The following is a 12,975-nucleotide window of genomic DNA, read 5'->3' on the forward strand; positions in this document are numbered from 1 at the left end:
TTGTTTTTTCATCAGTGGTTGTTGGTTGATCAGTGGTTGTTGGTTGATCAGTGGTTGTTGGTTGATCAGTGGTTGTTGGTTGATCAGTGGTTGTTGGTTGATCAGTGGTTGTTGGTTGATCAGTGGTTGTTTTTTCATCAGTGGTTGTTGGTTGATCAGTGGTTGTTGGTTGATCAGTGGTTGTTGGTTGATCAGTGGTTTTTGGTTCATCAGTGGATGTTGTTTGATCAGTGGTTGTTGGTTGATCAGTGGTTGTTGGTTGATCAGTGGTTGTTGGTTGATCAGTGGTTGTTGGTTGATCAGTGGTTGTTGGTTGATCAGTGGTTGTTGCTTCATCAGTGGTTGTTGGTTCATCAGTGGTTGTTGGATGGTCAGTGGATGTTTGTTGATCAGTTGTTGGTTCTTCAGTGGTTATTGGTTCTTCAGTGGTTGTTGGTTGAACAGTGGTTGTTTGTTGAACAGTGGTTGTTGGTTGATCAGTGGTTGTTGGTTGATCAGTCGTTATTGGCTGATCAGTGGTTGTTGGTTGATCAGTTGTTGGTTCTTCAAAGGTTGTTGGTTCCTCAGTGGTTGTTGGTTGATGAGTTGTTTGTTCTTCCGCGGTTGTTGGTTGATTAGTGGTTGTTGGTTGATCAGTGGTTGGTTGATTAGTTGTTGGTTCTTCAGTGGTTGTTGGTTGATCAGTTGTTGGTTCTTCAGTGGTTATTGGTTGATCAGTGGTTGTTGGTTGACCAGTTGTTGGTTGATTAGTTGTTGGTTGATCAGTTGTTGATTCTTCCGTGGTTGTTGGTTCTTCCGTTGTTGTTGGTTGATCAGTGGTTGTTGGTTGATCAGTGGTTGGTTGATCAGTGGTTGGTTGATTAGTTGTTGGTTCTTCAGTGGTTGTTGGTTGATCAGTTGGTTCTTCAGTGGTTATTGGTTGATCAGTTGTTGGTTCTTCAGTGGTTATTGGTTCTACAGTGGTTGTTGGTTCTTCAGTGGTTGTTGGTTGATCAGTGGTTGTTAGTTGATCAGTGGTTGTTGGTTGATCAGTGGTTGGTTGTTCAGTGGTTGTTGGTTGATCAGTGGTTGTTGGTTGATCAGTGGTTGGTTGTTCAGTGGTTGTTGGTTGATCAGTGGTTGTTGGTTGATTAGTGGTTGGTTCTTCAGTGGTTGTTGGTTGATCAGTTGTTGGTTCTTCAGTGGCTGTTGGTTGATAAGTGGTTGTTAGATGATCAGTGGTTGTTGGTTGATCAGTGGTTGTTTGGTGATCAGTTGTTGGTTCTTCAGTGGTTGTTGGTTCTTCAGTGGTTTTTGGTTCTTCAGTGGTTGTTGGTTGATCAGTGGTTGTAGGTTGATCAGTGGTTATTGGTTGAACAGTGGTTGTTGGTTGAACAGTGGTTGTTGGTTGATCAGTGGTTGTTGGTTGATCAGTGGTTATTGGTTGAACAGTGGTTATTGGCTGATCAGTGGTAGCTGGTTGATCAGTTGTTGCTTTATCAGTGGTTGTTGGTTGATCAGTTGTTGGATCTTCAGTGGTTGTTGGTTGATCAGTTGTTGGTTGATCAGTTGTTGGTTCTTCAGTGGTTGTTGGTTCTTCAGTTGTTGGTTCTTCAGTGGTTGTTGGTTCTTCAGTGGTTGTTGGTTGATCAGTGGTTGTTGGTTGATCAGTTGTTGTTGGTTCTTCAGTGGTTGTTGGTTGATCAGTGGTTGTTGGATGATCAGTTGTTGGTTCTTCAGTGGTTGTTGGTTTAGTGGTTGGTTGATCAGTGGTTGTTGGCTGATCAGTGGTTGTTGGTTGATCAGTGGTTGTTGGTTGATCAGTGGTTGTTGGTTCTTCAGTGGTTGTTGGTTGATCAGTGGTTGTTGGTTTTTCAGTGGTTGTTGGTTCTTCAGTGGTTGTTGGGTGATCAGTTGTTGGTTCTTCAGTGGTTGTTGGTTGACCAGTGGTTGTTGGTTGATCAGTGGTTGTTGGTTCTTCAGTGGTTGTTGGTTTCTCAGTAGATTCCGTTGGTGTTTGTTGCCTTGTAGTTGTTGACTGCTTAGTGGATGTAGGTGGCAGTGTTTCATTGGTTGGCAATGGTTCAAGGGTTGTAGATTGAACAGTGACAACTACTGTTTCTGTGGACAGCTCAGTTAGCGTTGTTTGTGTTTCGGTGGATGTCGGAAGGCCTGTAAATTTATAAAGTTTTATGTGAATACCAACATTTGTATCTATTTATATGCATACACACACATACATATATATCATAAATTATGTATTTATATACACACTTATACGCATACATATGCATATATGTATTATATAAATATATGTATACATACATATACATATACATATAAATATATATATATATATACATATATATTTGTATACACACATACATATGTGTACATACACACAGACACATGAATATTTCGATGAATAAACAATTATAGAATATCGCATTTGTACCCGAATACAAAGTCAACTATAACTAATATTACCCTTATATGAAGAAACGGAAAGTCAAATGGCTTTCTTAGCTTCAAAAAATAATCATTCATACAATTATTGGTTATTCATACTCGAGCAATCACACTCTTTATTAAGAGTAGGTCTCAGGAAGTGTACTAAACTGTACATGACTGTCCATACATGTAAAGTCTCAGAATACCTTTTCATTAGAGTAATTTCGGTCTTTAAAGGTCATCAAATTAACGCCAATGCAAATGTCTTAGGTGTACTATGTAATGAAATACAACTGTCTACAACCGTGTGCTGGTTTCTACCTGTCGCTGCTGCTAGTTGGCTTTCCACTTGTTCAAGCTGATCCGTTTTATTCTGCTTTTGTTCTTGCAAAATACTGACGAGCAACTGCACAGACTGGACTTGGTCTCCCACCACGGTGCTTGCTGCTTCTGCCGCGGCCGTGATGTTCTCTACTACAGTCGGATCGACGACGAAGGTTCCATTGTCTATGAGTGTGGCGAAATTGCCAATGAGTTGATTGAAGCAGGTGATTTGGTCGGTTGTGAGGTTGGACAGCTTGGTGGAGAGATCAGTGATCATTGTAAGAAGCAGATCTGTCGGGTCCCCAGTTAAGGCATTGTCCTCATTTACCTCACAATATGGATCGACCGTGGCAGTGAGAGTGGCATCTTGATCGATGGAGTAAGTAATGGATCGGCGCTTCCTCGTGGAATTGCCGGTGGCTTTCTGGATGGCTTCAGTGACTCGTTGCAAGGCTGCTTTGGTCTCTTGAAGGGCTGTGAGAGTGGCGTTGGAGGCAGCAATCTGGGTCTCGAGTTCCTCAATTTCTTGAAGTAACTGTGTTTTCCTTTGTTGCAATTCCGAAAAAGTGTTTTGTGTAGTATCTGGCTGTATGGATGTTTGCTCATGAATGGTTGTTGTTGGTAATGTGGTATTTGGCTCAGAGGTTATTGTTGGAACTGTGATTGTTGATTGATCAGTAGTTGTTAGTGCATCAGTGGTTGTTTGTTGATCAGTGGTTGTTGGTTGATCAGTGGTTGTTGTTCCTTCAGTTGTTGGTTGATCAGTGGCTGTTGGTTCTACAGTGGTTGTTGGTTGATGAGTGGTTGTTGGTTGATGAGTGGTTGTTGGTTGATCAGTGGTTGTTGGTTGGTCAGTGGTTGTTGGTTGATGAGTGGTTGTTGGTTGATGAGTGGTTGTTGGTTGATCAGTGGTTGTTGGTTGATCAGTGGTTGTTGGTTGATCAGTGGTTGTTGGTTGATGAGTGGTTGTTGGTTGATCAGTGGTTGTTGGTTGATCAGTGGTTGTTGGTTGATCAGTGGTTGTTGGTTGATCAGTGGTTGTTGGTTGATCAGTGGTTGTTGGTTGATCAGTGGTTGTTGGTTGATCAGTGGTTGTTGGTTGATCAGTGGTTGTTGGTTGATCAGTGGTTGTTGGTTGATCAGTGGTTGTTGGTTGATGAGTGGTTGTTGGTTGATGAGTGGTTGTTGGTTGATCAGTGGTTGTTGGTTGATCAGTGGTTGTTGGTTGATCAGTGGTTGTTGGTTGATCAGTGGTTGTTGGTTGATCAGTGGTTGTTGGTTGATGAGTGGTTGTTGGTTGATCAGTGGTTGTTGGTTGATGAGTGGTTGTTGGTTGATCAGTGGTTGTTGGTTGATCAGTGGTTGTTGGTTGATCAGTGGTTGTTGGTTGATCAGTGGTTGTTGGTTGATCAGTGGTTGTTGGTTGATCAGTGGTTGTTGGTTGATCAGTGGTTGTTGGTTGATGAGTGGTTGTTGGTTGATCAGTGGTTGTTGGTTGATCAGTGGTTGTTGGTTGATCAGTGGTTGTTGGTTGATCAGTGGTTGTTGGTTGATCAGTGGTTGTTGGTTGATCAGTGGTTGTTGGTTGATCAGTGGTTGTTGGTTGATCAGTGGTTGTTGGTTGATCAGTGGTTGTTGGTTGATCAGTGGTTGTTGGTTGATCAGTGGTTGTTGGTTGATCAGTGGTTGTTGGTTGATCAGTGGTTGTTGGTTGATCAGTGGTTGTTGGTTGATCAGTGGTTGTTGGTTGATCAGTGGTTGTTGGTTGATCAGTGGTTGTTGGTTGATCAGTGGTTGTTGGTTGATCAGTGGTTGTTGGTTGATCAGTGGTTGTTGGTTGATCAGTGGTTGTTAGTTGATCAGTGGTTGTTGGTTGATCAGTGGTTGTTGGTTGATCAGTGGTTGTTGGTTGATCAGTGGTTGTTGGTTGATCAGTGGTTGTTGGTTGATCAGTGGTTGTTGGTTGGTCAGTGGTTGTTGGTTGATCAGTGGTTGTTGGTTGATCAGTGGTTGTTGGTTGATCAGTGGTTGTTGGTTGATCAGTGGTTGTTGGTTGATCAGTGGTTGTTGGTTGATCAGTGGTTGTTGGTTGATCAGTGGTTGTTGGTTGATCAGTGGTTGTTGGTTGATCAGTGGTTGTTGGTTGATCAGTGGTTGTTGGTTGATCAGTGGTTGTTGGTTGATCAGTGGTTGTTGGTTGATCAGTGGTTGTTGGTTGATCAGTGGTTGTTGGCTGATCAGTGGGTGTTGGTTGTTCAGTGGTTGTCGGTTGATCAGGGGCTGTTGGTCGATTACTGGTTGTTGGTTGCTCAATGGTTGTTGGTTGATCAGTGGTTGTTGGTTGATCAGTGGTTGTTGGTTGATCAGGCGTTGTTGGTTGATGAGAGGTTGTTGGTTGGTCAGTGGTTGTTGGTTGATCAGTGGTTGTTGGTTGATCAGTGGTTGTTGGTTGATCAGTGGTTGTTGGTTGATCAGTGGTTGTTGGTTGATCAGTGGTTGTTGGTTGATCAGTGGTTGTTGGTTGATCAGTGGTTGTTGGTTGATCAGTGGTTGTTGGTTGATCAGTGGTTGTTGGTTGATCAGTGGTTGTTGGTTGATCAGTGGTTGTTGGTTGATCAGTGGTTGTTGGTTGATCAGTGGTTGTTGGTTGATCAGTGGTTGTTGGTTGATGAGTGGTTGTTGGTTGATCAGTGGTTGTTGGTTGATCAGTGGTTGTTGGTTGATCCGTGGTTGTTGGTTGATCAGTGGTTGTTGGTTGATCAGTGGTTGTTGGTTGATCAGTGTGTTGGTTGATCAGTGGTTGTTGGTTGATCCGTGGTTGTTGGTTGATCAGTGGTTGTTGGTTGATCAGTGGTTGTTGGTTGATCAGTGGTTGTTGGTTGATCAGTGGTTGTTGGTTGATCAGTGGTTGTTGGTTGATCAGTGGTTGTTGGTTGATAAGTGGTTGTTGGTTGATCAGTGGTTGTTGGTTCATCAGTGGTTGTTGGTTGATCAGTGGTTCTTGGTTGATCAGTGGTTGTTGGTTGATCAGTGGTTGTTGGTTGATCAGGGGTTGTTGGTTGATTAGTGGTTGTTGGTTGATCAGTGGTTGTTGGTTGATCAGTGGTTGTTGGTTGATCAGTGGTTGTTGGTTGATCAGTGGTTGTTGGTTGATCAGTGGTTGTTGGTTGATCAGTGGTACTTGGTTGATCAGTGGTACTTGGTTGATCAGTGGATGCTGGTTGATCAGTGGTTGTTGGTTGATCAGTAGTTGTTGGTTGATCAGTGGTTGTTGGTTGATCAGTGGTTGTTGGTTGATCAGTGGTTGTTGATTGATCAGTTGTTGTTGGTTGATCAGTGGTAGTTGGTTGATCAGTGGTTGTTGGTTGATCAGTGGTTGTTGGTTGATCAGTGGTTGTTGGTTGATCAGTGGTTGTTGCTTCATCAGTGGTTGTTGGTTGATCAGTGGTTGTTGGTTGATCAGTGGTACTTGGTTGATCAGTGGTTGTTGGTTGATCAGTGGTTGTTGGTTGATCAGTGGTTGTTGGTTGATCAGTGGTTGTTGGTTGATCAGTGGTTGTTGGTTGATCAGTGGTTGTTGGTTGATCAGTGGTTGTTGGTTGATCAGTGGTTGTTGGTTGATCAGTGGTTGTTGGTTGATCAGTGGTTGTTGGTTGATCAGTGGTTGTTGGTTGATCAGTAGTTGTTGGTTGATCAGTGGTTGTTGGTTGATCAGTGGTTGTTGGTTGATCAGTGGTTGTTGGTTGATCAGTGGTTGTTGGTTGATCAGTGGTTGTTGGTTGATCAGTGGTTGTTGGTTGATCAGTGGTTGTTGGTTGATCAGTGGTTGTTGGTTGATCAGTGGTTGTTGGTTGATCAGTGGTTGTTGGTTGATCAGTGGTTGTTGGTTGATCAGTGGTTGTTGGTTGATCAGTGGTTGTTGGTTGATCAGTGGTACTTGGTTGATCTGTGGTTGTTGGTTGATCAGTGGTACTTGGTTGATCTGTGGATGTTGGTAGATCAGTGGTTGTTGGTTGATCAGTGGTTGTTGGTTGATCAGTGGTTGTTGGTTGATCAGTGGTTGTTGGTTGATCAGTGGTTGTTGGTTGATCAGTGGTTGTTGGTTGATCAGTGGTTGTTGGTTGATCAGTGGTTGTTGGTTGATCAGTGGTTGTTGGTTGATCAGTGGATGTTGGTTGATCAGTGGTTGTTGGTTGATCAGTGGTTGTTGGTTGATCAGTGGTTGTTGGTTGATCAGTGGTTGTTGGTTGATCAGTGGTTGTTGGTTGATCAGTGGTTGTTGGTTGATCAGTGGTTGTTAGTTGATTAGTGGTTGTTGGTTGATCAGTGGTTGTTGGTTCATCAGTGGTTGTTGGTTGATCAGTGGTTGTTGGTTGATCAGTTGTTGGTTGTTCAGTGGTTGTTGGTCGTTCAGTGGTTGTTGGTTGATCAGTGGTTGTTGGTTGGTCAGTGGTTGTTGGTTGATCAGTGGTTGGTCGATCAGTGGTTGTTGGTTGATCAGTGGTTGTTGGTTGATCAGTGGTTGTTGGTTGATCAGTGGTTGTTGGTTGAACAGTGGTTGTTGGTTGATCAGGGGTTGTTGGTTGATTAGTGGTTGTTGGTTGATCAGTGGTTGTTGGTTGATCAGGGGTTGTTGGTTGATGAGAGGTTGTTGGTTGGTCAGTGGTTGTTGGTTGATCAGTAGTTGTTGGTTGATCAGTGGTTGTTGGTTGATCAGTGGTTGTTGGTTGATCAGTGGTTGTTGGTTGATCAGTGGTTGTTGGTTGATCAGTGGTTGTTGGTTGATCAGTGGTTGTTGGTTGATCAGTGGTTGTTGGTTGATCAGTGGTTGTTGGTGGTTCAGTGGTTGTTGGTTGATCAGTGGTTGTAGGTTGATCAGTGGTTGTTGGTTGATTAGTGGTTGTTGGTTGATCATTGGTTGTTGGTTGATCAGTGGTTGTTGGTGGTTCAGTGGTTGTTGGTTGATCAGTGGTTGTTGGTTGATCAGTGGTTGTTGGTTGATCAGTGGTTGTTGGTTGATCAGTGGTTGTTGGTTGATTAGTGGTTGTTGGTGGTTCAGTGGTTGTTGGTTGATCAGTGGTTGTTGGTTGATCAGTGGATGTTGGTTGATCAGTTGTTGGTTGATCAGTTGTTTGTTCTTCAGTGGTTGTTAGTTGGTCCGTGGTTGTTGGTTCTTCAGTGGTTTTTGGTTGATCAGTGGTTGTTGGTTGATCAGTGGTTGTTGGTTGATCAGTGGTTGTTGGTTGATCAGTGGTTGTTGGTTGATTAGTGGTTGTTGGTTGATCAGTGGTTGTTGGTTGATCAGTGGTTTTTGGTTGATTAGTGGTTGTTGGTTGATCAGTGGTTGTTGGTTGATCAGTGGTTGTTGGTGGTTCAGTGGTTGTTGTTTGATCAGTGGTTGTTGGTTGATCAGTGGTTGTTGGTTGATCAGTGGTTGTTGGTTGATCAGTGGTTGTTGGTTGATCAGTGGTTGTTTGTTGATCACTGGTTGTTGGTTGATCAGTGGTTGTTGGTTCTGCAGTGGTTGTTGATTGATCAGTGGTTGTTTGATCAGTTGTTGTTGGTTGATCAGTGGTTGTTGGTTGATCAGTGGTTGTTGGTTGATCCGTGGTTGTTGGATGTTCAGTTGTTGTTGGTTGATCAGTGGTTGTTGGTTGATCAGTGGTTGTTGGTTGATCAGTGGTTGTTGGTTGATCAGTGGTTGTTGGTTGATCAGTGGTTGTTGGTTGATCAGTGGTTGTTGGGTCTTTAGTGGTTGTTGGTTGATCAGTGGTTGTTGGTTCTTCAGTGGTTGTTTGTTGATCAGTGGTTGTTGGTTGATCAGTGGTTGTTGGTTGATCAGTGGTTGTTGGTTGATCAGTGGTTGTTGGTTGATCAGTGGTTGTTGGTTGATCAGTGGTTGTTGGTTGATCAGTGGTTGTTGGTTGATCAGTGGTTGTTGGTTGATCAGTGGTTGTTGGTTGATCAGTGGTTGTTGGTTGATCAGTGGTTGTTGGTTGATCAGTGGTTGTTGGTTGATCAGTGGTTGTTGGTTGATCAGTGGTTGTTGGTTGATCAGTGGTTGTTGGTTGATCAGTGGTTGTTGGTTGATCAGTGGTTGTTGGTTGATCAGTGGTTGTTGGTTGATCAGTGGTTGTTGGTTGATCAGTGGTTGTTGGTTGATCAGTGGTTGTTGGTTGATCAGTGGTTGTTGGTTGATCAGTGGTTGTTGGTTGATCAGTGGTTGTTGGTTGATCAGTGGTTGTTGGTTGATCAGTGGTTGTTGGTTGATCAGTGGTTGTTGGTTGATCAGTGGTTGTTGGTTGATCAGTGGTTGTTGGTTGATTAGTGGTTGTTGGTTGATCAGTGGTTGTTGGTTGATCAGTGGTTGTTGGTTGATCAGTGGTTGTTGGTTGATCAGTGGTTGTTGGTTGATCAGTGGTTGTTGGTTGATCAGTGGTTGTTGGTTGATCAGTGGTTGTTGGTTGATCAGTGGTTGTTGGTTGATCAGTGGTTGTTGGTTGATCAGTGGTTGTTGGTTGATCAGTGGTTGTTGGTTGATCAGTGGTTGTTGGTTGATCAGTGGTTGTTGGTTGATTAGTGGTTGTTGGTTGATCAGTGGTTGTTGGTTGATCAGTGGTTGTTGGTTGATCAGTGGATGTTGGTTGATCAGTGGTTGGTTGATCAGTTGTTGGTTCTTCAGTGGTTTTTGGTTGATCAGTGGTTGTTGGTTGATCAGTGGTTGTTGGTTGATCAGTGGTTGTTGGTTGATCAGAGGTAGTTGGTTGATCAGTGGTTGTTGGTTGATCAGTAGTTGTTGGTTGATCAGTGGTTGTTGGTGGTTCAGTTGTTGTTGGGGTAACAGTGGTTGTTGGTTGATCAGTAGTTGTTGGTTGATCAGTGGTTGTTGGTTGATCAGTGGTTGTTGGTTGATCAGTGGTTGTTGGTTGATCAGTGGTTGTTGGTTGATCAGTAGTTGTTGGTTTAACAGTGGTTGTTGGTTGATCAGTGGTTGTTGGTTGATCAGTGGATGTTGGTTGATCAGTGGTTGTTGGTTGATCAGTGGTTGTTGGTTGATCAGTGGTTGTTGGTTGATCTGAGGTTGTTGGTTGATCAGTGGTTGTTGGTTGATCAGTGGATGTTGATTGATCAGTTGTTGGTTTAACAGTGGTTGTTGGTGGTTCAGTTGTTGTCGGTTGATCAGTGGTTGTTGGTTGATCAGTGGTTGTTGGTTGATCAGTGGTTGTTGGTTGATCAGTGGTTGTTGGTTGATCAGTGGTTGTTGGTTGATCAGTGGTTGTTGGTTGATCAGTGGTTGTTGGTTGATCAGTGGTTGTTGGTTGATCAGTGGTTGTTGGTTGATCAGTGGTTGTTGGTTGATCAGTGGATGTTGGTTGATCAGTGGTTGTTGGTTGATTAGTGGTTGTTGGTTGATCAGTGGTTGTTGGTTGATCAGTGGTTGTTGGTTGATCAGTGGTTGTTGGTTGATCAGTGGTTGTTGGTTGATCAGTGGTTGTTGGTTGATCAGTGGTTGTTGGTTGATCAGTGGTTGTTGGTTGATCAGTAGTTGTTGGTTTAACAGTGGTTGTTGGTGGTTCAGTTGTTGTTGGGCTAACAGTGGTTGTTGGTCGTTCAGTAGTTGTTGGTTGATCAGTGGTTGTTGGTTGATCAGTGGTTGTTGGTTGATCAGTGGTTGTTGTTTGATCGGTGGTTGTTGGTTGATCAGTGGTTGTTGGTTGATCAGTGGTTGTTGGTTGATCAGTGGATGTTGGTTGATCAGTGGTTGTTGGTTGATCAGTGGTTGTTGGTTGATTAGTGGTTGTTGGTTGATCAGTGGTTGTTGGTTGATTAGTGGTTATTGGTTGATCAGTGGTTGTTGATTGACCAGTGGTTGTTGGTTTATCAGTGGTTGTTGGTTGATCAGTGGTTGTTGGTTGATCAGTGGTTGTTGGTTGATGAGTGGTTGTTGGTTGATCAGAGGTAGTTGGTTGATCAGTGGTTGTTGGTTGATCAGTAGTTGTTGGTTTAACAGTGGTTGTTGGTGGTTCAGTTGTTGTTGGGCTAACAGTGGTTGTTGGTCGTTCAGTAGTTGTTGGTTGATCAGTGGTTGTTGGTTGATCAGTGGTTGTTGGTTGATCAGTGGTTGTTGGTTGATCAGTGGTTGTTGGTTGATCAGTAGTTGTTGGTTTAACAGTGGTTGTTGGTTGATCAGTGGTTGTTGGTTGATCAGTGGATGTTGGTTGATCAGTGGTTGTTGGTTGATCAGTGGTTGTTGGTTGATCAGTGGTTGTTGGTTGATCAGTGGTTGTTGGTTGATCAGTGGTTGTTGGTTGATCAGTGGTTGTTGGTTGATCAGTGGTTGTTGGTTGATCAGTGGTTGTTGGTTGATAAGTGGTTGTTGGTTGATCATCGGTTGTTGGTTGATCAGTGGTTGTTGGTTGATCAGTGGTTGTTGGTTGATAAGTGGTTGTTGGTTGATCATCGGTTGTTGGTTGATCAGTGGTTGTTTGTTGATCAGTGGCTGTTGGGTGATCAGTGGTTGTTGGTTGATCAGTGGTTGTTGGTTGATCAGTGGTTGTTGGTTGATCAGTGGTTGTTGGTTGATCAGTGGTTGTTGGTTGATCAGTGGTTGTTGGTTGATCAGTGGTTGTTCGTTGATCAGTGATTGTTGTTTGGTCAGTGGTTTTTGGTGGCGCGGTTGTTGATTTAACTACAGTTGTTGGTTTCTCAGTAATTTCCAGTGTTGTTGGGTGATCAGTGGTTGTTGGTTGATCAGTGGTTGTTGGTTGATCAGTGGTTGTTGGTTGATCAGTGGTTGTTGGTTGGTCAGTGGTTGTTGGTTGATCAGTGATTGTTTCTTGGTCAGTGGTTTTTGATGGCGCGGTGGTTGATGTAACTACAGTTGTTGGTTTCTCAGTAATTTCCAGTGTTGTTGGTTGCACTGTAGCTGGTGATTGCTTTGTGGATTTAGGTGGCAGTGAAGTGACTGTGTCATTGGTTGGCAATGAGTGAGGGGTTGTAGATTGCACAGTAACAGCTATTGTTTCTTTGGACAGCTCAGTTACCGTTGTTTCTGGTTGGGTGGATGTTGGAAGGCCTGTAAATGTATGGTTTAAGTGAATATCATACTTTTTATCTATACATCATACTTTTTATCTATCTATCTATATATTCTACTTTATATGTATATATACATATTCATACATGCATATATACACATAAATACACATCCAAACACATACATATACATATATATACTGCATATACACTATGCACATATTGTTAAATATATATATATATATCTATACATATATATATATATACATATATATATATATATATATATATATATATATATATATATACATATATGTATATAGCATAGATATATATAATACATACACATACACATCGATATATATATATATATATATATATATATATATATATATATATATATATATATATATATATATATTACACACACACACACACACACACACACACACACACACACACACACACACACACACACACACACACACACACACACACACATACACACACACACACACGCACACTATTTTTTGAATTTCTTATGTCCAGATTTCTGTTCGAGCAACAGTTGAAGATGAATAAGGCAAGTTCTTCATCATCTCCCATAAGATTAATAAGCAAGGAATGATCGTATAACAGTGGTTCCACTCATGAACTCTTTCTCACACCTGTGAGCACCCGACGCTAATCCTCCTTTTCTCGAATAATCCTCCATTTATTTCACGAACGTGACCTACTTGGGGATCGGAACCCACAAGCTGGAAACGTGATATGACAAACATGAAGAAACATCTACCAAGTACTTTAAATGAAGACGGGAAACAGTAATGTAGAGAATCATCAAACCTCTCTGTATAATAACAATTGTAATTATGAGAATAATGGTAACAAATAATGATAATGGTAATTTGTCAAATGTCAATAAAACACCAAACAGTTGTCATCCGTGACAACCTGCTGCTCCTCATAACCCGTGCTGTTGCCCCCGTTTCTCTTCCCCGATCTTTTTCGTTTCTCATCGTCAGTTTTTTTACTTTGAATTCAAGGAAAACTGCGCCATCTGTGGGCGATGTTTACGAATATATGACAAACTATGACTGTGACTAATGTTCTTGAAGGCGTGCGCATGTTATGCTTAAAATACCCTTTTCATTTGAGTAATCTCGCTCTTCAAATGTCTTAACA

At 42.3% G+C, this 12,975-nt stretch overlaps 1 protein-coding gene across 1 annotated transcript in view; it reads right to left on the reverse strand.

Annotated features, from left to right (window-relative positions):
• LOC113802740 (mucin-2) overlaps positions 1–12,918 on the reverse strand; it is a 45,734-nt gene extending 32,816 nt beyond the window's left edge. The window contains exons 1-7 of the mRNA XM_070130209.1: positions 12,883–12,918; positions 12,528–12,582; positions 11,256–11,830; positions 2,752–3,340; positions 2,548–2,607; positions 1,924–2,151; positions 332–792 (exon numbers count right to left, since the gene is read on the reverse strand). Coding sequence (XP_069986310.1) covers positions 332–792; positions 1,924–2,151; positions 2,548–2,607; positions 2,752–3,340; positions 11,256–11,830; positions 12,528–12,582; positions 12,883–12,918 — 2,004 coding nt within the window. The remainder of the gene's footprint in view (positions 1–331; positions 793–1,923; positions 2,152–2,547; positions 2,608–2,751; positions 3,341–11,255; positions 11,831–12,527; positions 12,583–12,882) is intronic.
• Positions 12,919–12,975: the final 57 nt, after the last annotated feature.

Source organism: Penaeus vannamei, chromosome 15 (genome assembly GCF_042767895.1).
Source record: "Penaeus vannamei isolate JL-2024 chromosome 15, ASM4276789v1, whole genome shotgun sequence".
Taxonomy (NCBI): domain Eukaryota; kingdom Metazoa; phylum Arthropoda; class Malacostraca; order Decapoda; family Penaeidae; genus Penaeus; species Penaeus vannamei.